The sequence below is a fragment of the Camellia sinensis genome, chromosome 6 (genome assembly GCF_055761805.1).
Source record: "Camellia sinensis isolate YWXY chromosome 6, ASM5576180v1, whole genome shotgun sequence".
In the NCBI taxonomy this organism is placed as follows: Eukaryota; Viridiplantae; Streptophyta; class Magnoliopsida; order Ericales; family Theaceae; genus Camellia; species Camellia sinensis.
Genome location: NC_138966.1, coordinates 142,261,913 through 142,289,881, shown reverse-complemented (window position 1 = coordinate 142,289,881; position 27,969 = coordinate 142,261,913). Strand labels below are relative to the sequence as shown.

Here is a 27,969-nt window from a genome sequence, read left to right as displayed (position 1 = left end):
AACAATTGACCAAACCATTTGTAAATGGCCTAACTTTATTCATGCTTCAAAGTTGGACATTGTCAACCAAATACACTGTTTTGCATATTCAATTTTAATAAACCCTAATATTTTCTTTCCTCCCAAATTCAACATAAACAAACAAACTGGTCCCAAAAGCGCGCCAAACCCCCCCCCCCCCCCCCCAAAAAAAAAAAAAAAAGAAAAAAAAAACCTGATGACTTTGGGTGATCTTTCCCATCTCTCTCTCTCTCTCTCTCTCTCTCACACACACACACACACACACACACACACACACACACAGAGTTTTCAAAGGCAGAGTCATGACAAGCTCTGTTGCTTGCTTTTCTCATCCTCATACCCTGAAGCCTTCCCGGTTCTACCAATTAAAAAGGGCTCCGGCAAGGAACTGTTGCTTTGAATGTCAAGACCGTGATAAGATCGAGATGCAAGATACTCTGCCCCAGATTTAGCTGTTCCCTTGATTATAGATTTAGGGTCCTTGTCGCTCACCTGAAGAGCCTTCTCTGTTGCTTTCACTAAGGCAAGAGTTCCATCTTCATTTTCCTCACTGGTCTCTGATAACCCACACATTCAAATATTCGAAATATTATAAACATTAATTACATTTACCATGTTCCTGTCATATGTAGAAAAAAAAACCGAGGTAAACTCGGGTGATGTATGATTTTATCCGTCTTACCTACAGAAAAATAGGAAATAAATAAATAAATAAGAGAGTGAGTTTTCATCGAGGAAATTAATGGACACGGAAAACAAGTAGAAAAATAAATAATCGCCTAGTAAAGATTTTCCCTCTGCCTTTCGGAGAGTGTTTTCTAATCTAAAAACTAAAATGGCCATATCAATAAGGCAGGGACAATCAATATAAATAATTTTATTGTAAACAACATTTATCACCGGATAATCCTTATTGATCTAGGAAAGGGATATATTAAAGGAAACAAACAGCTAAATAATTTGAGGTATGAAGTGGGTTTTTGTGCAGGTTCTTTCTTCACAACCCTGAAGAACAAAATTGCCATATTGGCAAAAATAGGTGCATCAATACCCCCTTGTTGGAAATTCATAAAAGTATAACTTTAACGACCAAAATCAATTGCCATTGCATATTCTCAAGGTTACGGTAAAAGATACATCAATCTCCTCTTGTTGGAAAACCTGACCTCGAAGTTCAAAATTGCAGTTAACAACAGGAAAATAAACAGTTCATTATAATCCATTATAAAATACAAAGCCCATATGTTCACAGAACCCTTTTTTTTTATTTGAAAGCATCTTTGCAAATAAAAATTGAGCAAAAAAATTGAAACAATGTATTCATAAGTAAATTCTCATTCTTAGACCTACTATGGTACCAAAAAATGACCAATCCTGTACAAATACTCTTGAAAATAAGAAGGAAAGAAAAGAAATCTAAAAGAGAAGGAGAATCAATATTCAAAAAAAAATGAAAAATAGAATAATTCCAAGAGGGAGGAGACATTCTAGTCCCCTACTTATTTAGCTTATAGCTAATTCCGATGCATCTGATGGCAACTTAAACTATTTTGCATGAGATAATTTCAAACTATGTCACCTTTCAGTACAATTTAGAAGAAATTTAGTCTTTTTATTCAAAAACATTATAAAATAAATAATAAGAAGTTTTACCAATCTTTTAATTGTTTCTCACTCTTTTGCCAAGTCTGAATAAATAATGAATGACTCTACCATGGCTTCTCTTAATTGTTTCCAAACAACTCATTACTACTACAGACAACGATGCCAAAAGAGCAAACAAGTTACCTTCCAGTTCAAAATCTTCTACATATCCACCTTGAAGGAATGAAAATCGTGCTTCTTCCAATTGGTCTCTTAATTCCATTGGAAATGAAGTCATCAAATTCTGAAATTCCATCACATAAGCTCCTGTCCATTGACTTCCTCTGGGGAATAAAATCATAAACAAAGAAAAAGAAAAAATAATATTTTAAGCAAGGATATTGATGAAATACAATAATTGTAGAGAATCAAAGGTAGCTTTTGGTAAAGTTTTAGAATTATAATTTAAGAATAGAGTTTTATTTTAAATTTGTGAGTTTTGGAATTATGATTTGAGTGTGAAAAATTTGTTTGGTTATGAGTTTTGAAATGAGTTTTGAATTGAGTGATGTGACATGATATTTGATTCAAAAACTTACAACTCATAACTAAACACACAATCCAAAATTCTAGTCAAAGCTCATAAAAAAATTTAAAAAAATTCCGAAAATATTTTTTATTTAAAATATAAAAATAACAAGTGCCCAAAAAAAAAAACACTAACACTATTTTGGTCAACTGGCCAGACGTCCGGGAGAACATCCGGGAGGATAATTGGGTAAACATGTTTTCAAAAGTGGGTGTGGAATCAATTTTTGAAAATTGTAAACAAACAGAGCACTCAAACCAAGGTGTGGAATCATGTTTGGAAAGCTCCACCGAACACAGCCAAAATGCTTTAAGCACGAATTTTAGACAAGTACTCCCTTCCCACACAACTAATTTATTGTTTTGAGCATCTAATCTAATCCCCAAGTTTTACTCTACTTCCTTATTTCCATTCATCAGTACGAAACACAGCTTCTCGACATGCGGAAGGCAGCGTACATCTATCCCTTCACAGATCCCAGTGGTGGGATCTTTGTGCACTAAGCTGCCATTTATACATCCAAGTGCTAATGGACTTTGCACCAAAATATATTGCTACACATCAATTTCTCCACATTCAAATTGCAAAATGTGGATTGAGATCCTCTACATTACATCATCTAATAGTTTTAAAATGATAATAATAATAATAATAATGTATTTATAAAAAAGAAAAAAAAGTCAATTGTTGTAATGACTTTTTCTTAATTTGAAATAATGATAACTTGATACGACTATTTCAGAACCACTGGATGATGTAATAGAGATCCTCTATCACAACTACGTAATGGAGAAGATTTGGATCCGCAAAATGCAAACTTGTATGGGATAATGGGACTCCCTTCAGGTAAATAAAAAAGTAGGCAGAAACAAATTAACTACATAGATATTTTCTCTGATAAGTCATTTCATAGATTTGTGGAACAAAGAAGTATCTAGGATAAAGATTTCTCACAAATTTGAGGCATCCAATCAGATTAAATTTGTGAAACATGATAGGTGAATTGAACTAAAATATCAAAATAGACATATCATAGATGATGTGAGTTTCAGCTTTGCAAGATGCTTATAGAAGAAAAAAAAAAAAAAAAATCAAATACATATCAGAACATGTGGTGGAATACTGACAATGCGTGGGAGCAAATTCTTTTTGCACACGTGCCTATTGCAGAAAAAACTAGACTAGCAGAAAAGCCATGAGGCCAAACTGATTATAACAAAATGCTAATAGATGGTTTGAAAGACTGAACGGGTTAAGATGGAGTTAAGAACCATTAACTAATAATTTGACTAATAAATAGGGGAATTTTCTGGCAATACCTGCTGAAAGCTATCATGGCTTCAAAAGGGGTAATAACAGGAGATAAGAACTCTTTGCTATCCAAAAGAGCAGTTTGTGCACAAGAAACATAAACGAAGACATCACACTGCAGAAAGAAGAAAGTTTGTTACAACATTTTGTATTATAATCTCTAGCGAAAATAGAAAATCATCTGCTTGCATTCATCAAAGTTTACCTCCGGAAAGTTGGCAAGTTTAGCAGGGTTTGGTTTTCCCATAACAAGAGTATAGACTTTCTTTCCAGCTCTGGTGATCAACCCCTTCATCTGATTAATCATGTGCAAGTAACCAGCTGCATCAAGAGTTTAAAATAAAATGTCAATCTTCAAGAAAGTAAGATGATTCATGCTCAGAGAGATAAATAAATTACATAAAAGAGAAAACTGAATTTATCTCATGAAAAGAGATACACAATCATAAAATTATCTGAAGGTATGCTACTGAAAAGGAAAAATTAACAGGTCTTATCAATTTGTCCGAGGTTGATTTTTTCAAATAATCAGCGAATAGAAAAATAATTGCGCAAAAATATCAATAAAGGTTAGTTTGTGAAGAATTATGGACTTCATAAGAATAAATTCCATTCTGAACACAAATTACAAAAAAAATATAACCTAATTGACAGATCATGAGTGCTGTATTCAATAGTAAACAAGACTAACATGGCAGCTGTAAAATCACTTCTAAAATGCAACAGCAGTAACAATGCAATTCATTCAGGTTTACTTCATTTAGCCTCAGGCATGGTGTTGAGGAGAAAAACTAAATTAGTGATCAGAATTATTATTTCCAAAGCATTGTAAATATCCTTTTTGCTTTTACTCGTTACTTTTAGCAATGAATGCATGCAATAAAGCCAAAAAATTTATTTGGAGCGTGGTTAGCAAGCCACAAGTATGAATTCAAAACGTGAAGCTTTGAAGCTTAGCAAAAAGATGAAACTGATATCAATGCATAGAACAGTAAAGTACAGTAGAAGTATCTTAGAACATACCTACACCAAGAGTTCCTACCAATATCCCAATAATGTTAGCATCCTTTGCCTTCTCAACCAGGTAATATCTGCATAAGCATTATGCACAAAGTAAAAGATTTGATAAGACAACAAAATAGTATGAGAAAATTCAACAAAGGCAATGCTATAGGCAACCATATCATGCAATATGCCATAAACTAGTTTTAACTTCAAAGGGAAGAAATGGATAAGAATATGTTAAAAATAATACCTACGCTTCAGAATCCTTCTCTGGTGAGATACATCAGTCACTAAGCGATTTTCTGCGGCATCATATCTGACTGAGGCCAGTGCCAACAAAATTAGATACAGGACAAGTTAAATAGACAAGACATCATGCTCATCTGATCTGGAAATTAATATCAAGGGTAGAAAAAATCAATCACAATATTTCAACGGCCAATGACTAAAATAGATAGGGAATCAACCTTTCTTTCTCCAAAACTAGTAACAATAACAGACTATAAAAGAAAGGGGCAGGGGTAATAACGACGCAGCTTGAATGCATAGATTTTTTTCCAAATAAAAAAGAAATAGTGAATCATATTAGGGACTGGAAAAAAGGGTAGAAAAGTTAGCAGCATGAATGTGTAAGCAAATCAAATTTTAAAAGACAGACAGGCCCAAAGGATATGCAGACACACAAGAACTCAGTAGTAACTATCTCCATCCCATTTTAAGTGGCACGGTTGACCATCCACACAGTTTAAGGAAAGCATATTTAAGCAATAGATTTATAAAAATGCCATTTGCCTCGTTTTAATACATTTTTTGGAATTGAGATTCTATTTACATAAAAATTTTAAAAGGAGTAGCATGGGAAAGCTTTTTTTTCCGTACATGGGAGAGCTTTGGAATAAAGTTAAAAAACACAGGATCCGTTACCTATTTCACATCCATTGAATGTCAGAACAACATTTGCAAAGGCTGCATTGTCAGCACCAACCCAACAAAGCAAACAGTCCTCTATTCTACATCCCTCAGGTAAACTCCAAGACAAGCCGCCAATGCTATGTAGTGTACAAATTGTGTTGCTAGAACCTTGATCAGTAGCAAGGCTACCATCCAACCCCAGGTGCCCACTGGAAGTTTTGACATTTTCAGATGGATCCATAACTGAACGAATAACATCAGCACAATACAATTCTAATTTGGATGTTGACCCATGTGGTTTTGATGATTCAATTGTAAATGCTTCTTTAATATCCTGTATTGCATATGCATATTCCAGTCCCAAAAGGACCTGCATTTCAGGGAAAATAATTGAACAAAGAAAGATAAGACAGTTAGCCATTGCAACAGATTATTTTTCCTTTTTGTTCTTGACAGCAGCAGAAATTTAAAGTTGGGTATTTATTTTTATTTTTTTGACAAATAACAAATTTAAAGTTGGGTTTTTAGCAGGCTACATTATACAAGTATAACAACAAACATGTCAACAGTGAAAAGAAAAGAATACATCTTTTAGAGCAGGTTTCTATGTAAAGCCTGAAGGAGAACGCAACTTAAGGGAAAAAAAAAAAAAAAATTGTCAATGAATATAAACAAATTTGTAATCAACCACAACTATGTAAAGCGGCACATCTGAGTTATATCCAACTATGCCACATCTGAGCTATGAACAAAGCAACAGTAATGATAAAATATTTGGGAAACCACACATTAGTGGGGTTTTGAAAAAATATTTACAAATTAGTGAAAAAGTTTATGAATTTAATTATTAATATTTATAAACTTTATCATTAGTTTGAATTTTTTTTTTTTTTTTTTTTTTGAAAAAACACACTGAGGTGTAATTCTCCCTAAAATATTAATCCAGAAGAAAAATCTTTCTATTAGAACAAAAGATTATATAACCAAAATGCCACAATTCCTACTGCAACATCACATTGACATGCTATCAAAGCATTTCTTCTGTAGTGGATATTGTACAGGGTCATTTACTGCATAAATTCATAATAGACTACTTGCTCAAGCTTGTCTTGATAACAATGAATTCCATGTTATTAAGTCCTAAAAGTTTTAAACACATGTTGTCAAAGAAGTTAATCAAAGAACCCAAAAACAAAAATACTTGACATACCACAACAGGCTTGCCACTGGTCAATGCATAGTTTGACAAATTCTTTGAGCAGTTAGATACACAAATTGGAGCTTTCCCAAAAACAAATAATGCAGGAAGAGTTGATGTCCTGTAGCACCCAAAAGAGAATAATTTAAATACAAGTAAACCTATGAAATTTACGGTTCAGCCACTTAAACAGCACAGACAATAAAATTAATAAGCCTCATTATTTCCAAACTTTCAAAGTTAACAAAAGGAAAAATCAAACGCTACTTACGGACTAAGACATGTATGTCCGTAATGAATGACACAGTCTGCATTAATGTGAGATGCTCCAACCTCATCAACACAACAACTGCCATAAGTTGTATCTGCCATTACATACAACCCAACATCCTTATCACTTGCATTATCTTCACTAGAACAAAGCTTATCACGCAGAGCACTCACGACTCTTGTAGAATCCTTCAATAACTCATCTGGGAACTAACAATTCAAACAACAATAACTCATATTCAAATAATCAAGCAATCAAAACAAATATAACATATCCTGTGTGGATACCTCGAAAAAACTAGAAAATGGCTAGGGTGAGGTAGAAGGTTCCAAATCCTAGATTTTCCTCCGTTTGAAGCACAAGAAACTTACACCTAATAGACTACGTCAAGTTGAGGTTTCACGTTTTAAATACCAAATCAACAATACATCTAGAGTTCAATTTTATGTTCTTCACTTCTGTTTTCACATCAGCCAAACAGAAGACTAACCCTGCTGTTGGTTGGCAAGGAAAACGTAGGAAGGAACTGTTTAAAAAAAAAAAAAAACCCAATCCATTCAGTTCAGTTCAGTTGAAACATTCAGAGTCCAGTAATCAAAACAACCTCTCACATGAAGAATTGCCCAGTCTATTTCCTTTTGTTTTCTTTACATTCACATCCCATGATTTGGGAAGAAAATAAAAGAAACTTATTTCTCTTTGTTCATATCACTTGTTTTGGATTAGTAAAGAGATGGGATGAATTGAGAGAAATTCATTTCCCTCATAACCCTCATTTTGAGTCCTTCCACTTGGGGGAAAAAAAATGACTTTAGATAAAAATAAATAAATAAAATAACACCACAAACTAGCACCTACAAAAAATTATTTTGGTAATATAACATGATTTGTTTTTTTCTTTACCTTTCTCTCCTATTTATTCAAACAATTTCTTCTCTTTTCTCTTTTAACTTATCTAATCAGTTCTTTTCTTTTCTTTACTAAATTCCCAAACAGAGTGCCAGTTTTCTACGTAACCGAACAGAGGGAAAGAAAAAAGAAAGAAATAATAATTTTGCTAGGGCTTTTGAGGTTTATACAAGAAAATTGCAAGGGTAGTAGAGAGAGAAATATGACCTGCAAAGCGACTCTAGTGAAGTTGCGGGTTCGGATGAAACTGGCAGTGCGGGAAATTTCGTAATTCGATTCCAATTCCATTACTGGAGAGGCTAGAAAGCTCTACTTCAGAAGAAACAAGCACTGCTCTGCTCTGCACTGCACGCTTGGGGCAGATAAATATAACGTATAAAGTTAATTTGGAAAAAGGAACCCCCGCCCCGCCCTAATCTGTCAAATTTGGGTTCTTAGTGTGGTTATGGTGGCGGTGGGTTCGGTCATTCAACGGCGGAGTGTGGCGGCGAACGGTGGTTGAAGCCTATAGCCACCACGAGAGCAATAGACGAAGCTTAAAAGGCAGCCACTAAGGTCGGCGGATATTCTGATCAGTGTTCAACCGAACCGATCTGTCCCAGAATAGATGCGTGATAATAAGCTGACAGATTGTAGATTTATTTTTGGGTAAATTACACTAGGGGCTGGATGCGGATCAGTTGCGGTCATGGAATTTTTAATTCGTCATCCGTATGTCAGATTAGTGAATCTGTCCAAATTGATCCGTATCTGTCCAAATTGATCCGTATCTGTCCGTTAATTCGGTGAATGTGGATTGAGCAGATTGGCAGTTTAGCGGATGGATGCCAATCGGTTTGGTGGTTTAAGATTTTATAAATTTTCAACATAATTCAACTTGTACACTTCCTAAAAAAGAAAAGAAAAGAAAATATTACAGTCAATGACTTAAAAAACTATTATAATCACTGTATGTCTCATCTAAAAAAAAAAAGTTTGAAACTTTAGAATATCACAATCACTGCATGGCTCATTTATATATTACAATCACAGCATGATTCATCCACATATTACAATCACAGCATGATTCATCCACATAAAGTATTACAATTTGTGGTTTTTAAAATATAATAACAATTCAAACCACCCAAACCATGAACAGGGCAATAGTAGAAATTGTATGTCTCTGCATTGTTACATCTATATATGTTTTTGAAAACAAAAATCAACCAGCATATATTATATTTTCTATTTATTATTTTTAGAATTAAATTTAAAAACCAAAAAATATAGATAAATAATACGTTTATTTTTTTCAATTCAAAAAATATATTCAAGTTGAAAAAATTTTTTCAACAGAATATTTAAACTATTTTTTAATTGAAAACACAAACAAAATATTTAAACAAATTGAAAACATAAAGTCTTATAATTATTAGAGATGCCCGCGGTTTGGCGGTTCGGTTGCGGCCAAAGGAATCTCAAATCCGCCATCCGTCCGCCAAATTGGCGGATTGGAAAAAATCAATCCGCAACCGTCTGCTCGTCATCACGCATCCTTCCAAAATACGACGGATCGGTTCGATTTGGTCGATTTTGGCGGATCAATATATCCGTTGCTCACCCCTAAATTACACTGACACGCTGAGATTTATGTTTATTATAATTCCCTCTCTCAACTTTTAGAAATTATATTTTTTTTTTTTAGGCTTAAAAGTTTCACTATAGATTCTTCTCAGCAATTTAATTTTTTTAAATATTAATTCTGTTCTCACTGAATAAATTACATTGACATCTCTTACATTTTAAAAATTACAATTCCCTTCCTAAGGTAAGTAGCATTACCAATTGCCCCCATTAGTTGGAAAAAAAAAATCATTGAAAAAAAATTAATTGGGAAAAAAATTATTTTAAAAAAAATTAATTGAAAAAAAAAATTTGTTAGTCAAAATTTTAAATTTTTGTTTAAAAATCAACGTAAACTCATTTTTTGAATTTATATTTTTTCCTCAAATTTACAAACTGAGACAACCATTTATAAACCAAAAAAAATTATCAAATAAGTTTTTATGACAGTTTTTTAAATTTTTATAAATATAAATTAAAAACTGAAAACGAAATGGTTACCAAACAGGTTTTAGATGGTAAAAATGTCGTAAAATTAATAAATAATTAAATAAGTTACCAACGTAAGAAATGACTTATCAAAAGATTCTTAGGCTATATATTGTTTGATTTTAGAAAAATTTTTAAAAATTAAAAATTAATTTGGTTAAGAAATAAAAAATAAAAAATAATTATCATTTTTATATAATTTTTATCTTTCGGGTAGTTAGAAATAATTTTTTACATATTAAACTGAAACAGTCATACGTATATATATAACCTGCCCAAAAGTTAAAATGATAATTATTTTTTACCCTTAAATAATAATTATTTTTTATTTTTTATTTCTTAACCAAATTAATTTTTAATTTTTTTTAAAAAAATTCTAAAAATCAAACTATACATAGCCTAAAAATCTTTTGACAAGTCATTTGTTACGTTGGTAACTTATTTAATTATTTGTTAATTTTACGACAACTTTACCATCTGAGGCCTGTTTGGTAATCATTTCATTTTCAGTTTTCAATTTATATTTACAAAAATTTTAAAAAACTGTTATAAAAACTTGTTTAATAATTTTTTTGGTTTATAAATTGTTGTCTCAATTTGCAAATTTAAGGAAAAAAACGTAAATTCGAAAAATGAATTTACGTTGGTTTTTAAACAAAAATTTAAAAATTTTGCTAACAAAAATTTTTCAATTAATTTTTTTTCAAATAATTTTTTTTTCAATTATTTTTTTTACAACTAATACTAACAAATGGGGCAATTGGTAATGCTACTTTAAACCTTAAGGAGGGGATTGTAATTTCTAAAATATGAGGGGTGTCAATGTAATTTACCCAGTGAGGACAAAATTGGTATTTAAAAAAATTCAATTGCTAAGAAAGGAATCTGTAGGGAGCTTCTATTTACACACACTAAACCCTCTTTATACACACACTTAATGAAGGGAGTGTGTAAAAAGTGTAGTGAGGGAGATGTGTAGAAAGTGTATATTGTGTGTGTAAATAGAAGCTTTTGAATCTGTAATGAAACTTTAAACCTTAGGGAGATATAATTTCCAAAAAGTGAGGGGGGAACAGTAATAAATATAAACCTCAGGTGTGTCAGTGTAATTTATCCTTCATTTTTTTTAATCTGTCAAGTTTTGGACGGACGGTAGATTTGAGACACTTTTAGTCTCAATTAAACCGTCAAACTGCAAGCATTTCTAATAATTTATAAGATTTTATATTTTTAATTTGTTTAGATATTTTATTTGTGTTTTTAATTGAAAAAGAATTTAGATATTTTGTTGTGTTTTCAATTTGTTTTTAATTTGGAAATCCTTTTATCAAATGGCAAAGATTGATATTTGATATTTTTGTGTGAAAAATATTAGGTTTAATTTTGTCATTTAAAAAAAAATCAAATTAAAAGATTTTTTGAATAAAAAAAAAGTAATGCAATAACTTTGATAATATATTATTTTCTTATATGTATTTATTATTGTTATTTGACAATTTATTTAATAATCTTTTAGTTATGTTGAGTTGAATTATTATCCAAAAAAAAAAATATTGATAATTTATTGTGTTATATTCAAAATAATAAAGATTGAGATCCCTTTGGGGGTCACCCCCTTGACCCCCTTTAGTTTTGATTGGTCAATTTTTTTATTTTTTATTTTTTTCTCTTCTTACCCAATTCCCAACCTCCATGTGTGTGAAGAGGTTGTGGGAGTGAGTGTTTTAAGATAGTCTAAATCAATGCCCTATTCAAAATTTATAAAAATTTAAATTATCAAACCGACTCACATCTATCCGTCAATTTACTTTATCCGCAACCGCCAATTTAATAGACGGATGTGCACTAATTTTTTCTAATCCATACATCTAATAAATGGATGGCCAATTAAAAAAAATTTGGCTATAATCCAACCGCGACCCTCTAACAACAACAACGATGTTGGTTTGCAACTTTTGTGTCAGGTTGAGGAGACCTCGTAACGGGTAAAAGGTCGAGGTCAAAACCCTACCCAGTTACAAATAGACCATCTACCCGAAACCAAATTATCAAAAAAAAATCATTTTGGAGAACATATATAAATAAAAAAAATGCAATCTTCTTAAAAAATAATATTAGGAGCAAGAATTCAAACACAAAAAATTATTCTATTAATCTGAAAAATAAACTATTTTTTCTTGATATTTTTCAATTTTTTCATTACTAATCAACTAAACCAACAAAATAAGGAATTTTGGTTTTATTTTTATGTTTACACCTTTCCTTGTCTTTCACTTGGAATCACAATTTGCTGGAACAACTGACTGCTTTTGCAATTCGACTAACCTTTGAGCAAAATCAAAACATTTGAACTTTCCAAGGTTGATGTTATTGCTAAAATAAATTATGACAAGACAATATACAATCCAATGCTATGAGCAATTACACATTACTTTGAAAAAATTGATTATCACTTTGGTAAAAACTTTGTACCACTAGATTTATTTCATCTCTTACCGATGTTTATGGAATGAAAATTATGTATATGTGTAAGACTCCCCATAAATATAATGTCATTTCTATTAATGAGATACTAATAATAAAATTTTTGCATCAATGCCATTCTCTTTTTCTTTTTTTTTTGAAAAAATAATAAAATATTCACTATAAAATTAATAAAAGATCTTATCAATTCAGTACAGCGGTATCATAAAATCTCAAAAAGAGATAAGCAACCTCCATAAATTGGAGGGGTTGGGTAAAGGTTAGGGTTGGCAATCGGTGGCTGACGGCCGGCGGTGGGCAAGAGTTAGGGTTAGGGTTTGTTGAAGAAGATGAGGGTAATTTAATATTATTTTAAAATTAGTGGTGTGTATTGAGACAAAATCAAAAGTTTTAATTTGTATGCGGTGTGAACTGAGTAAATAGTTTGTACTGAAAGAATTGATGGTGTGTAAATAGAATAACCCTAAGCAAATAGACCAAATTGCTATTTAGTCAAAATCTAAGACCTTATTTGTTTTCCTTCGTAGCCCATGGGTTAGTTACCAATCTCGTGGGAGCTACAAGAATCATGTTTATTTAGAGAAATAGTCATGGACATTGGATTAGGAATATGGGGACTAGCAATCCCATGTAGGGATGGCAATTTGAAACCGACCCGACGGGGACCCGATCTCCGAATCCCGATTTGAACGGGTTTTCCTCGAAAAATACCCTCGACGGGACGGGGATGATATTCAAAAATCAATCCTCGATCAATTTCGGGGCGGGGATGGTGATAAGTGCCCAAGCCCCGGCCACGCCCCGTATGTCCCCCGAGCTGATATATATATAATATATATTTTATTATCTGTTTCCGTCTCCCTTATTTCATCTCTCATTTCTATCTTTTTGTTTCATTTCATAGCTGCTTTTCTCTCTCTCTCTCTTCCCTCTACTCTCTCTCTATCTTCCTCACCGTCTGAGACGCCACCTCCGACTACGACGACGACGACAAGCGCCATCTCTGACGACGACGAGCAAAGAGATATGAGGACGACGGGCAACGAGCAAATCGATGCCAGATCAGGTCTGCCCTTTGAATTCAGACGAGTAGATATACGCTAGAGTAGATTGACGCCATGAGATCGACAAGCAAATCTCTCTCTCTCTATACTCAGACCAGATCTCTCCTTCTGAAGTTGATGATGTTGTTGATAATGTTGTTTGTGATGTTGATGATGTTGTTGATCTCTCTCCCTCTTTGTTTTTTTTTTTTTTTTTTTTTTTTTTGGTCCGAGGAATTTCGGGGCCGGGGAAACCTGATCCCCATTAGGGGGCGGTGATAGGTTTCCTATCGGGAATCGAGGCCGGGAACAGGGAAAATTTTACCATCGGGGATTGAGGACGGGGAGTGTGATCCCCAGCCCCACCCCACCCCACCCCACCCCACCCCACCCCACCCCACCCCGTTGCCATTCCTAATCCCATATAGTGGTGATATTCAAATTCAATCTCATGAGATTCGAAATGAAGTGACTGTGTTGTCTATCATTTTACAAGGAAAACAAAGTCACTTTTTAGGTAACGAAATTTCATATATTTAATCTCAATCAACTAATATAATCATACTATTACATAAACAAACACAATTTATTTTATATCTCCAATTTAATACAACCGCACTAATAATCCCCACATTCAATCTCATCATATTAATAATCACATCCAACCTCATTTGGCAAACAAACAAAGTCTTTGATGGAAACAATTAAAAAACCAATGAACAAAATAAAATTAAATGTAAAATGTAAAAGTGCAAATTATAATTAATTAGCCCAGTAATTTAGGTAAATGTTGTCTCCAATGCTGACATTTCCTTTTTTTTTTTTCAGAAAATTACAATTCAGTCCATTTTTAAAAAGAAATTTATAAATTTATAAAAAAAAATTATAACCCGTGTTTCCGGCAACACCCTGATGTTTCAAGGCAAGTGGGGCAGCCAACTTGTCATTGACTTGGCAAATTTTTTAAGTAGACTGTGAGGAGATTACGAGAACACCCCGATCGATCATTTGCCCTTTGCCAAAGAGAGAGAGAGGGAGATCTGTTTCCAATTACAAGTATGCTGCTAGATTTTTGTTCTCTATATATAATATTTCACTCTCTGATGAATGCTAGCCATTGAAGCAGTAGGAGTTTAGTCCTCGTTGAATCAGTAGATTTTTCGTCCTTGTACACTAGTACACTAGTGTAAATGCGCCTCCATTTTTCTTTCTTCTTTATTTCTTGAAAATGAAAGCTTCATGTCTGCAGTGATATATAGGCCTGTTTGGTGCAGCTTAAAAGCTGCTTATTTCAGCTTTCAGCTTAATTTAAACTATTTTGATGTATTTGGTTTAGCATATAACTTATAGTTTATAGCTTTTTAGAAGTTAGAAATCAGTTTATTCTTTGAGTGGGACAGGAGATGCTTAATTTATAAGTCAGAAATCAACTTATGTTCATAGTTATAAGTTATAAGCTGTTTAATCATAAGCTATAAGTACTTTCTCACAGCTCTACCAAACAGGACCATAGTAATTGTAGATCTGTCTTCTTTAAGATTTGGGAGATGAGATATACAGGCATATCCATGCTTTTATGACAGGACTCACTTGGATTTACCTGAATGAATATATGTATTTTCGATTCGATGTCGGTTATTCGCCTTGAGTTGAATGAAAAAGAAGCCTAGATTCTAGGAGTTTGCTGTTTGGGATAACTTTAACAATAAACCCAAGAAGAAAAATTAAAAAAGAAAGACGAAAAGTTTAAGTGTAATTTTGAGAAAATCAGCAAATTATTCGCTCATCTTTTTCAAAAATATATATATATATATATATATTCTACACTTTCTAGGTCTCTTTTTCTTTTAGGAAAATGAAGCGGCCCACTGCCACAGTGATGTTGTGCATCTTTTTTTTTAAAAAAAAAAATAGATGCCAACTCATTAGTGCTAGTTTAAAGCACCTTTTGATCTGCCAAAACCTACAGCGATACAGTTTGGCGAACAAAAATTTGTTGACAAAGGTATAAGAATTTCTCAAATGGTTAGGTAAAACTATAATAAGGAAGTTTGTTACAACTTAAAAATTGGAATTATAACTTACTTAATGAGAAAATTACAGTTTAGTGAATTTTTCACAAAATAATTGCATATTTATAAATTTTAAAAAAAAGGTTTTTTTTTATTTTAATTATTAAAATTTATAAAGTATGTCATTAATTTGTAATTATTTTTAAAAACTTCAATTGAATTGAAATTTCTCTTATTTTAATTCGGGAGTCTATACCAGGTTGTTTAATGCTTCTGCTTATAACAGTTCATATTTGAATCAAATCTCATAGAATGTATTTATAGTTTACCTACTGTAATATTACATGCATTTTTATTTTCATTTTCAAATGATTTGGGAACTAACTATTTTAATTAAATTTTTAATTTTTTACGAAAAAATATGTAAAAAGTACACAGGAAAATTAATTTTTTTTTAATAGTGTTTTTTTAAGTTTTTAACCAATTGCCAGGTAAGCGAAGTGAAGAGTTTAGTTTAGTTCATAGAAGCCAAAAAAAAAAAAATGGGTAACGAAAGCTAGCGGAATGCATTTAAGTATTTTTTTTTTTCTTTACTAATTTACAAATATATTTCTTTAAATTTGTTTAAAATATGAATTCTTTTTTATAATTTTAGAAATTACATCTCGCTTCTTCAAGTTTCTAATTGCATAATAAATGGCCATTTTTATTAATAAATTATCAAATTCATTAATACTTTTTAATGATGCTCAAAACATATTTCAATTAATTATTCAGATAATTTTATTATCGTATTGAAGAGTAGTTAGAAATTTCATTTTCTATTAATTCTTTTAAATAATTTTTTTTTGACAAGCGTATTTGTAATGTCTAAAAACATATGAAATAATTCATATTTTAAATAAATCTCAAAAGGTATAGTTGTAATTTATTCATTTTGTAGGCAAAATATAAGAAAAAATCTGACAACATGAAGTCTGGTATAGGATAGAATAAGAAAATGACAAATTACATTCGTGTTCCTTACAATTTATCTCTTGTGTAAATTTGATCTTTGTCATTTTAATAATATAAAATTTTCACAGTGTCAATTTTATCTAATTGGTAATGCCCTTACAAATTGGATTGAAATTAAAGAGCATAATAATTTATTCACTCTTCACAAAATGATTGAGAGATTACTATCTAATTTGAAAAGATAATTCAATTTGTAGACTATGAAAAATCTATGTACACACCATTTGCGTTGTTTGGATATAAACTTTAGTACAAAAATTAAATGTTTAGATATAAATTTTTAAACAAAAATAAAATTTTAAAATATTTAGTAGTTTATACTCTCTTTTTTTTTTAAACTGGAAAGGCTCTCAAGCAACAAGAGAATCAAAAACTAGCAAGTGCCTTAAAGACAGAGGAGGATTCCGAATCCAATCTAAAGAGAGAGCATCCTGCAGCCTTGAGGAGGCAAGCCAATGGGCCACAGAATTAGCTGCTCTAGGCACCTAGGAGAAGGACAAGGAAGAAGCTTGGCCCATGGACCGAATGTCAGATAAGTATGCAAGGCACTCCCAATGAGGAACCAGTTCAGCAACACATAAGTCAATGACTGATTTGCAATCACTTTTCACCTGGACATTTGAGAGTCCAAGAGCCTGGAGAAACATACACCCTTGAGTGACAGAAGATGTGTGGACTGTGGAGACAACACCATCAATAAGCTGACCTTTCCAATCCCGCAAAATCACTGCCAAAGAAGTCTTCTTGCCTTTGGAGGCAAAGCAAGCATCACAATTCACTTTAAACATACCGTGAGGAGGAGGAGTCCATCTGTTGCAAATCTGGACCGCTGAATTAACAGTTACAGGAGAAGAATTTGCCAAAGCGACCACCGAGCAGACCTCCTCCAGAGAAAAGAAGATTGTCTGATGACTTGCACCGGGTCCACTTCAGATTGATTGAAAACCCACTCATTACGAGCCTTCCAAAGATACCACCCAACTGTGGCCGCCTTGCCCAATCGCTCTTTACGATCCCGATCATTAGGACAACTCTGGAGAACTGCCTGAGTCCACTGTATTGCAGGAGAGGAAGAAGTGAACCCCGATAAATAACCGAGATCACACCCAAACCACACAGGCCTAGTTCAATTACACTGAAATAGAAGGTGTTCAATAGACTCCGGGCATGAACCACAGATAGGACAAGAAGGGGAAGGAGCACAATTTCGGCGATGAAGATTTCTTTAGTAGCTAAACTGTTAGTACACTCCCTCTACTAGAAATTTCAGACTTTGGGAGGCACTGGAAGAGACCAGATCAGCTTCCAAAATTTTGCAGGTGGCTGAACTGAAGTAGAAGCCCCATAGGATGCCCTTGACTGAGACTCCCGCTGAACACTCTGGTACCCACTTCTAACTTCGAAATTCTCATTTTTGGTGTGGTGCCAAACTAGAGAGTCATCTTGGTTAACTAAGGATATGGGAATGGTCATGATAGAGCTAGCTTCCTCACTTCCAACCAACTCTCGCAATTTGACAGAATCCCATTCCGGGAGATTCAGGTTTATTACCTCGCTGACCCTTTGAATGTAGCAGTCCCCTGGCTGAGGATTGAGAACTTGACAATTATGGGACTGAGGTACCCATTTATCCTTCCAAAAAAGGATAGATTTGCCATTGCCAACTTGCCAACAGAGTCCCTTGGTTAAGAGCTCACGACCTTGAAGAATGCTAGCCCATGACCACGATGGCCTCCTGTCCCTCAATCCTGAGAGAAAATCTAAATGAGGATAGTAAAGTCCTTTTAACACCTTAGCACAGAAAGAGTGAGGATGCTTGAGGAGTCGCCAAGCTTGTTTTGCTAAAAGGGAAAGATTGAAGGAATGGAAATCTCTAAACCCCATACCACCCTGAGATTTTGTCCAAGCCAAACTAGTCCAGCTGGTCCAGTGAATACCTCTATCCAATGGATCAGCCCCCCACCAGAAGTTGCTGATGTAGGAATTAAGTCGCACACAGAATTTCTTAGGAAAAGCAAAGCAGGCCATAACATAGGCCGGGATCGCTTAAATCACCGATTTAATCAAAACTTCCCGCCCTGCTTGCGATAGCAAATTCTGCTTCCAGCCTTGCATCTTGGTGACTGCCTTTTCAATCAAATAACCAAAAGCTTCTGACTTCGATCTACCCCAAAACAAGGAAAGGCCCAAGTATTTTGGCCCTTGGGTAGTTGGAGACATCCCCAGTAAAGCATTGACTTCGGACTTCACACTTTCAGGTGTATTTGCTGAAAAGATAATTCCTAATTTCTCAAAATTAATCAACTGACCAGAGGCAAAGCTATACGCATCCAAAATTGCCTTAAGAGCCTGACAGTCCCTCCTATTTGCCTTACCAAAAAGAAGGGCATCATCCGAAAAAAATAAATGAGTAATAGTGGGGCAGCCTCTTCGCATTGTGATTCCCGAAAGCAGTTTCTCACGAAGCCCGTTGGACAGGGACAATGACAGACTCTCGGCAATAAGAACAAAGAGGTACGGAGACAGAGGGTCACCCTGTCGTAAACCCCGTGAAGGAACTACAACCTCTCGTTTTAGACCGTTTACAAACACTGAGAAAGAGACCGTGGACACTAACTCCATAACCCATTAAATTCAAACAGTAGCAAAACCCATCTTCCTCATTATTGCTCGCAAAAAGTCCCATTGAACACGATCATAGGCTTTATTGAAATCAATTTTGACCGCCATTTCATGCACAGCACTTCGTTTCTTCAGTTTCAAGTGATGAAAAGCTTCATGGGCCACAATGATATTGTCTTGAATTAATCTGCCAGGAACAAAAGCCGACTGTTGAGGCGAAATGATATTCTGAAGCACTGGTTTGAGTCTGTTGGGTAGAATTTTAGACACAATTTTGAGCTTGAAGTTGCACAAACTAATTGACCGAAACTGTGAAAGTGTCTCGGGATTTTGGACCTTTGAAATTAGCACTAAATTGGTGTGATTCCACTCCTTGAGGAGGTGACCAATGGTAAAAAACATTTGATTGCCTCACAGACATCTACACCTACCACATCCCAGTATTTGTGATAGAAAACTCCCGAATAGCCATCTGGCCCCGGGGCCTTTAAAGAACCAAGTTGGAAGGCAGCAGCTTTGATTTCCGAGTCAGTGACTGGTTTGGTTAACCTCCGGTTCATATCTTTAGTGACAAGATGCCCCATTACTGAAAGAGAAGGAGCCAAATCCCTTGTCTGATCACTCTTGAAGAGGGTAGAGAAATAGCTAACCAAATGAGAATCAATATCCGCATCCGAGGTTAACCACATACCATTTCCATCTAACAATTTTACCAACTGATTTCGCTACCTTCGTTGGGTAAGTGAGGCATGAAAGAAAGAGGAGTTATGATCACCACACTGTAGCCAACGAATTCGTGACCTCTGATGCAAGTGCATCTCTTCTCAAAGGATGATGACTTCTAATTCCGCCTGAACTCCTTTTTGGGCATTGATCATTCTCCACCGAAGAAGGTTGAGCTTGAAGATGTGCTAAATGGCCCTTTAGAGTATTAATTTTCAACTTGTTATTTCCAGACTCTCTCAAACTCCACTTTTTCAAGCCCCAACGACAACTAGAAATCTTTTGGCTCAGACGAAACATAGACGATCCAACCTAAGGACACTGCTAATTGGCTAAAACAACATCTTTACACTCCGGAGATGTGGTCCACATCGACTCGAACTTGAACAGTCTAGGGACTTTCTTTGGAGGGATACAAAAGTTAAGGACTAATGGACAGTGGTCAGAACCTAAGAAGGTTTCATGGATCACTTGGGCGTAAGGGAACATCTCTCTCCACGCCACTGTGGCAACTGCCCTATCAAGCCTTTCACTGACTTTGTCCGAGCCATGTTGATGATTCGACCAGGTAAAAACCGACCCGTTAAACTCCAAGTCCAGAAATGCACAGTCCGATAGCACTTTTTGAAACTTTTCGATGCGCCTAGGACTGGGCCATGTTCCGCCTTCCTTTTCCCAAACAGATCCAATCTCGTTGGAATCACCAATACAAAGCCACGGCCTGCTGTTCTCACTGGCAATGGACTGCAAACAATCCCAGAAAACATCTCTCAGCTGGGGACGTGAAGGTGCATAAATAAAAGTTGCTAACCACTCCAAACCTGGGCCCGAGATAACAGACCTAATCAGATTAGGATCCTTGATTCTGATATCAACATCCACCTCATTCGTCCACCATAAGGCTAGACCCCCCGCCAAACCCTCGGGCTCCATATAGCAACTATTAGGAAAATGCAAACTCCGTCTAATTCTTTCTAATCTCGATCTCCGATTTTTTGTCTCCATTAAGAAAACAATACCTGGGCGATGGGTTGTACACAACCCTCGGAGGATCCGGACTGTCAGGGGTCGCCCAATCCCCTGACAGTTCCGGCTGATTATTGACATAGGGCTTGTGGCTGTTGAGGGTCAGCTACCACCACCCGTGTACCATCATCCAAGGGGCTCTCCATAGGATAAGACTTAAGAACTTGAAAGCACATGATAGACTCAGCCAAAAACCCAGAAACATCTTTGTGCACTGCAACATCTACCAATTTCAACTGTGGCGAGGCCTTAGTCTTCAATGTGGCCTTGTTCTTTGACGGCCTCCCTCTTCTCCCCTGTGTCTTGGGGATGTTGCCTTTTTCAACCATAGGGACGGGGGCTAAAGATAAGGGAGCGCTTAAGCTCTGATAATCTAGCTTAAGGGTTTTCGGAGGGGTAGGGAGAAGGTAAGTCTCATCAGAAGCTTTCCTCTTTAAGGATAGCCCAGTAAAGGCTGCGGATAACAAGCCTTCGGGAGCATCTGGACAAAGGGAAATAGAGATGGGCTTGGAGGGAAGGCTGGGTGAGTCATTTTGAATTGTGGAAAGGGTGCAGCTAGGGAAAAGCCCTTGTGGGCTAATTTGAGAAGTAGGGCTATCAGACGGCTCAGTTACATAATAGGCAGGTTGACTTAGGCTTTGGCTTCACACCATACTATTGCTAGAAGGGGTGGGCTTAGAGGTGATATTGGGCCCCTGTGTAACCATGGTTAGGATGGGTTTAAGGGGCTGGACTGCAGGAGTATAAAGCTCCTCACTCATCAAAGTAGAAGGGCCCAAAGTAATTACCTTTGTTCTATCTTCACTGGTACCTCCCCCTGGTGTAGAAAAAAACAAGACAGGTGTCACCATAGAAGGCACTACTACTGCTGGCTGAGAAGATGGAGGCAGAGGAGATCGTGGTTCCACTCTTTCTGCAGTACTAGCCTGACCAGTCTCTAATAGCCCATGCACGCCACTCCTACTTGCCGGAATCAGAATCCTCTTCTATGAGAGGATGGGTTAGAGGTGATCTTCCAAATCATCTATCTGATCACGATAATATTCAACCGCTAAACCCAAATTGCTGGCCACTCCTGTTCTCAACTCAGGGCCATAACTAGATAATTTTCCGACCTCACGGGTTACAAACTTGCAGGACTTATTATCATGGCCAATTCTTCCGCAATCATAACAAAAATCTGATAGACGTTCATACTTGAACTCAACCCACAGATCAGTCTTTCCTGTCGAATCTGATTTTTGTCTTTTGAGTAGAAAGCCTCTAAGGAGGGGAAGAGAGATATTGACTTCCACTCGTATCCTCAGGAAACTTCTTGCTAGTAACAAGCGATCAGTAGGGGCTTCAACCCCAACCAACTTTCCAATAGTTTCTGCGATAATATGCCTGTTCCGACGCGTCATTTTCTCCATAGGGAGACCATGAACTTGTACCCAGAATGGAGAATAAGTGAAATCCACCTCCGAGATAGCCTTACCAATCTGCAGAGGTTGCAGAACCAGAAGATTTCCCATAACTGACCAAGGGGTAGTTCTTAAGATTAGAGCTCTGTCCTCTTCATCCCCAAATTTGAACAAATAAACATTATCGGGCCAGGACGTAATGGACACCACTGCTCGTGTTTTCTAAGCCCCTATGCAGAATTCGATAAACCGCTTGCTTATTCAAAGCTTTGGAGGTAAGAATTTTCCCAATAAGGCATAGTGAGGAGTTATCCTCGCACTCGTCAGTGCCCTCTTCAAGTTCCAGTGTGACTAAATCGTGGCCCCTAGACGGATCAGCCGCCATTGTAGCTTTCGGACTAACAGGGCTTGGAATAGAAACCAAGACCTGGAAAAGATTGAGATGGAAAGTTGTGGAGAATGAGGGAAAGAGATTTAGGTAGAGAGATGGTTTCTGCTTGGGTTGAGAGAGAAATGGAGGGCATATCAAAATGGGTGAGGGCCAATAAAATTGTGAGAAAGAAACTCCAGAGACCTGGGATAAACCCAAAAAAGCCCTAGGTGTGACCTAGAGAGAGAAGCTCTCAGTTAGAGAGAGAGACTTCCCCACGAACCTTGTTTTAGTAGTTTATACTTGAACAACTATTTTTTCGTTCGAATGTTTATATCCGAACATTTGACTTGTTCATAGAAGTTTATATTTGAATGACATAAACCATGTGTATTGAAATTTTCTGAGATGTGCGAATACAAATTTTCAATTGGAAATGGTCCATACCTTTTTGAATGGACTATTTTGCCCTTAATTTCTGTTAAAATTCTGAACAAATGTTATGAATTGGACTAAATTTCACACAACACAAAAAATTGAAGGGAAAAAAATGTTTGTCTATAAGAAAAATATAGGGGAAATATCACATCAGTGGCATTTTAAAAAAATAATTACAAATCAACAAGAAATTTTATAAATATTATTAATTAAAATTATAAATTTTTTCATTAATTTTTTTTTTTTAATTCTACTGGGGTGTAATTATACCAAGAGTCAAATTAAGGGACAACGGAATAATTTATCCATAGGAAAAAAATAAGCACCAACACTTAGAGAATGAAATAAAGTGGGAACATACGAAAACTAAACTTAAATATAACAAAGCCTAATCTAATCCACCGGCATCAATCCAAGGAGTGTGTTTATAAAAGCTGTCTCCTAGCCAGATTGCAAGCCGGCTAGTTGCTGATATGATTGGGTCATCTTTTGTTTGTTAAGGCCTATTGTTTCTTTCCTTTCTTTGTATTTACTTCCCTTGGATAAATAAATAAAAAATAATATTGAAAGTTAGTCATAATAAAATTGTTGTTAAAAATAATTGGTGTGTTTGATTTGTATTTTGAGATAAATTTTAAAAGAAAAATTTGGTGAGAGAGTTTGAATTTTTTTTGGTTTGTTTGGTTATATATTTTGAAAAAAAAAATTTAATGTTTGGGAGTTTGGTATGATTTGATATTTTGTTGTAGTTAAGTAAATGTGTGTGAGAGAAAAAGTGATTTAGAAAGAAAGATGAGAGAGAAAAAAGTGATTAATTGATGTGTAGGAGAGCGAAAATGATTTTAGAAATTTTTTTCAAAAAATTTGAACCAAACAAAATTTTTAAAAATTGTTCTAAAAAATTGTATCTTGAGATACAAACCAAATAAGCCTAATATTTTTGTGATGATTTTTTTTTTTTTTTGTATATGTTACTAAAAATTGAAAATTAATAATTTTTTTGTGACAATTTTTTCAAACTATCACTAAAACTTGTAGTTAATGACTTTTTTATGAAAATTTTCAGATTGTTGCTAAAAATTAAAAATTTGTGACTTTTTTTTAATAGTGTTTGATGAAAAATGTCATTAATTATCACATAACCTATTAGACAATAAATTCTCCTATTAAAATCTACACATAAATATCACAAAAAAATAAAATAAAATAAAATACATGCTTCTGTTTTGCAAAGAATGGGGCACAAGTGTTTGATTTTCCAAAATGCCCATTTCCTCTTACTTCTGTAGATTATTAATACTTCTTAATGTAATAATTATAAAATTATCATGAGAATTTCTATCAACACGATAACTAAGAAATGATTTGAGAATACAATAATGCTACAAACCCTCAAAAAACACAACCCCCACAACCCTTACTCCCTTATGATTGGTCCAAGAAAGAAAGAAAAAAAAAAAAAAAACACATGATTGGTCCACATCATTTTGGGGGTCATGGGTCCCCAACTTTGGAGGTCCCGAGCATTTTTGTTGTGAATATGCATGTCATTCCAGCTTTCATTGAAAAATAATAGTTACTTCATAAAATTCTGTCATGTTTGGTAAAAATCATATTAAGTGTGGTGCTTGTAAGTTTTAGTAACTACATACAGAAAATTGATTTTGTAGGATGGCAACAGTTGCTGGGGGTGCTATGTCTGTTGGAACTATCGCTGTCAAAGAGGCATACAACTGCTTTAAGCCCCACTTTGACTATGTGTGTGATTTGGACGAGAATTATGAGGAGCTCATCAATGAGTCAGATGATCTTTCAGAAGTGAAAATAGATACGGAGACACATATAAGCCAGAATATGAGTGCAATGAAGATAACAAATCAATGCAGAAATTGGTTTCTTAAAGTGAGGAGGACTAAATGGAAAACTGAAGATCTTAAACAAAGATACAAAAAAGCCAACAAGTGCCTGTGTGGAATGTGCCCTTTCTAGAAGCTCCGAAAGCTTAGCAAAAGCATTATTGACACAACGAAGGAAGTGGTTAAGCTAAAGACTGACATGAACAAACTAAAGCAACATGACAATTTAATGACTACGAGACCACCACCTGTTGCTACCAACATTGTTGAGCTGAATTCACTCACTAACAATGTACAAAAGCTACTAAAATTCCTAGATAAAGACTCGAAGAGGATTGGCATTTTTGGAATTGAAGGAATAGGCAAAACAACTCTATTGAAGAAGTTACATGTAGAAGATGGCTAAAAACATAGGTTTGGCATTGTTATTTTGATATCTTGTCAGAAAAATGACAATGTAAGAAAGATACAAGAAGATCTTTTGAGGCAGTTGAAACTACATGTGAATGGAAGTGTAAGTAGGAAGGAGGTTGGGGGTATAATTTCTAAAATACTAGAAAATAAGGAGTGATCAAGTTTTTCATGTGTTAATCTACATGAAGTGGGAATTCGTGACTGCCATAAGTATGGTAAGGTTGTGTTTGCATCTAAGGAAAAAAGTATCTGCAAAGAGATGGATGCAAATTATTACTTTCAAGTCACACCCCTACTATTGAAGGATGCAACGTGTCACGACCTTGGTTGTTTCCAAGCTATCTGTGCGGCACTTAGACAATCATAAGTCTTACTTGGTGATACTAAATCAGCCTAACTTACAAACTTGCAAGAAGACAAGTAGGGAGACAGAGAGAGTTTAAGAGAATGCCTTCTATTCATTATGAGAAAGCTATACAATTCTTGGATTATTGATGGAGCCAATGAACCCCTCTCCTATTTATAGGCATCTTAGGCCTTCTCTAGAATATTTCAGAACATACAAGAAAAGGACTATGGAGAAATTTCTCATGGAAGCTTTCCTTATCCTACAAGAGGGTTTTAGAATTTTCAGAATTTTTCCTAAAAATATTTATACAAACCTCTATCTCATTCTAGAAGTAGGTACAAGGATCTTTTACCACTTTCATTTCTCTGAGGTTCTAGAAGCTTCTATTGCTTCCATCCCTCTAATATTCACTTAAATGTTCTAGAACTTTTTCTTAAATCCTTCAATGTACATTATAGAATTATGTACCATATTCCCATATTTTCTCAAGTTTTCCAGGAGCTTTCAAAATATTCCATTAGCCTCTCTTCTTTGAGATTTCCTCTTGGTAGGCAATTCTTTCTAGGTAATTTGGCGAGATGTGACATTCACCCCCACTTATGCTCGCAAAGCCCTTGTTGTGCCTTCTTCCTCAAAGCCGCAAGTTTTCTCCTTGACTTGGGCCTTCTTAAATTTGCCTTATCTACTTGCTCTATCGATGACCTAACAACTTTGCATGGCAATGGACTATCTTTTGTAGAGCCAATCATCTTCTTGGCAATGCCTACTACCTCTTTTTTGTCCATCCCCAACTTGATATACATAGCTAACAAAAGTTTGAGTTTACTGTTTAGTGTTTAGCTTACCCACCATTCGGACCATGCAAGACCTAACCTCCATAATGCACATAGTGTTGTTGCGAGGTAATAGTGCCACGTTGAACTCCCATAAGAATTCCATCCCTAGCACCACGTCATAGTCATCGAGTGATGCTATCAAAAAATTGACTTCTCCGCGCCACCCACCAAGGTGCAGCTTAACCCCTCGAGCCATGCCATCTACGGGCTTTGCCTTGGTGTTTACTATCTTCATCAATCCTTAACCCTTGTCAAGTTTCAGACCAAGCCTCTTGGCCTCCTCGGCCTTGATGAAGTTGTGCGATGCATCTGTGTTTACTATGACTTGGGTCGCCTTCCCATTGATCTTGGCATCCACGTACATAAAACTGTTATCCCATTACGTCAATGTAGTAGACTTCGATTCGATGGCACCGAGTAGTTGTAGAGATCCTATCTGTGAAGTCTCCACCTTTTCCCATTCTTCAATCATGGCACTGAGAGCTTGCCTCTTGGGACACTCTCTTGCCCAGTGTGACTTGTCACATAGGAAACACTTGGTCTTGGGTTTGAATCTCTCCTTGTTCTCTCTGTCCTTATTTTGGATTAGTAAAGAAATAGGATGAAGTGAGAGAAATTCATTTCCCTCATTACCCTCATTTTGAGTCCTTCCACTTGGGGGGAAAAAATTGACTTCAGATAAAAATAAATAAATAAAATAACAACACAAACTAGCACCTACAAAAAATTGTTTTGGTAATATAACATGATTTTTTTTTTTTTTTTCCTTTACTTTTCTCTCCTATTTATTCAAACAACTTCTTCTCTTTTCTCTTCCAACTTATCTAATCAGTTCTTTTATTTAATAAATTCCCAAACAGAGTGCCAGTTTTCTACCTAACCGAACAGAGGGAAAGAAAAAAAAGGAAAAAATAATAATTTCGCTAGGGCTTTTGAGGTTTATACAAGAAAATTGAAAGGGTAGTAGAGAGAGAAATATGACCTGCAAAGCGACTCTAGTGAAGTTGCGGCTTCGGATGAAGGTGGCAGTGCGGGAAATTTCGTAATTTGATTCCAATTCCATTACTGGAGAGGCGAGAAAGCTTTACTTCAGAAGAGACAAACACTGCTCTGCACTGCAAGCTTGGGGCAGATAGATATATGTATACGTATAAAGTTAATTTGTAAAAAGAAACCTCCGCCCCGCCCTAATCTGTCAAATTTGGGTTCTTAGTGTGGTTATGGTGGCGGCGGGTTCAGTCATTCAACGGCGGAGTGTGGCGACGAACGGTGGTTTGAAGGCAATAGCCACCACGAGAGCAATAGACGAAGCGTAAAAGGCAGCAACGATGTTGGTTTGCGACTTTTGTGTCGGGTTGAGGACACCTCGTAACGGATAAAAGGTTGAGGTCAAAACCCGACCCAGTTACAAACAGATCATCTACCCGAAACCAAATCATCAAAAAAAAATCATTTTGCTGAATATATATAAAAAAATGCAAT

At 35.2% G+C, this 27,969-nt stretch overlaps 1 protein-coding gene across 5 annotated transcripts; it reads right to left on the bottom strand.

Moving 5' to 3' along the window:
• Positions 1-5: 5 nt before the first annotated feature.
• Positions 6-27,814, bottom strand: LOC114260828 (diphthamide synthesis DPH2 family protein). 5 transcript variants are annotated; one of them, XM_082874954.1, is made up of 10 exons: positions 27,470-27,814; positions 6,892-7,093; positions 6,633-6,741; positions 5,435-5,792; positions 4,761-4,830; positions 4,529-4,596; positions 3,711-3,826; positions 3,514-3,620; positions 1,810-1,949; positions 6-578 (listed from the first exon to the last, which is right to left on the bottom strand). In XM_082874954.1, the coding sequence occupies exons 2-10, from the start codon at positions 6,990-6,992 to the stop codon at positions 322-324; spliced, it is 1,326 nt and encodes a 441-aa protein (XP_082731080.1). In that variant the 5' UTR covers positions 6,993-7,093; positions 27,470-27,814; the 3' UTR covers positions 6-321. The 5 variants fall into 5 exon arrangements, with proteins under 5 accessions (XP_082731080.1, XP_082731077.1, XP_082731076.1 ...); XM_082874951.1 differs by having other exon boundaries at positions 6,892-7,100; positions 27,470-27,799; XM_082874950.1 differs by lacking the exon at positions 27,470-27,814 and adding an exon at positions 8,008-8,511 and having other exon boundaries at positions 6,892-7,100.
• Between the last annotated feature and the right edge of the window lie 155 nt (positions 27,815-27,969).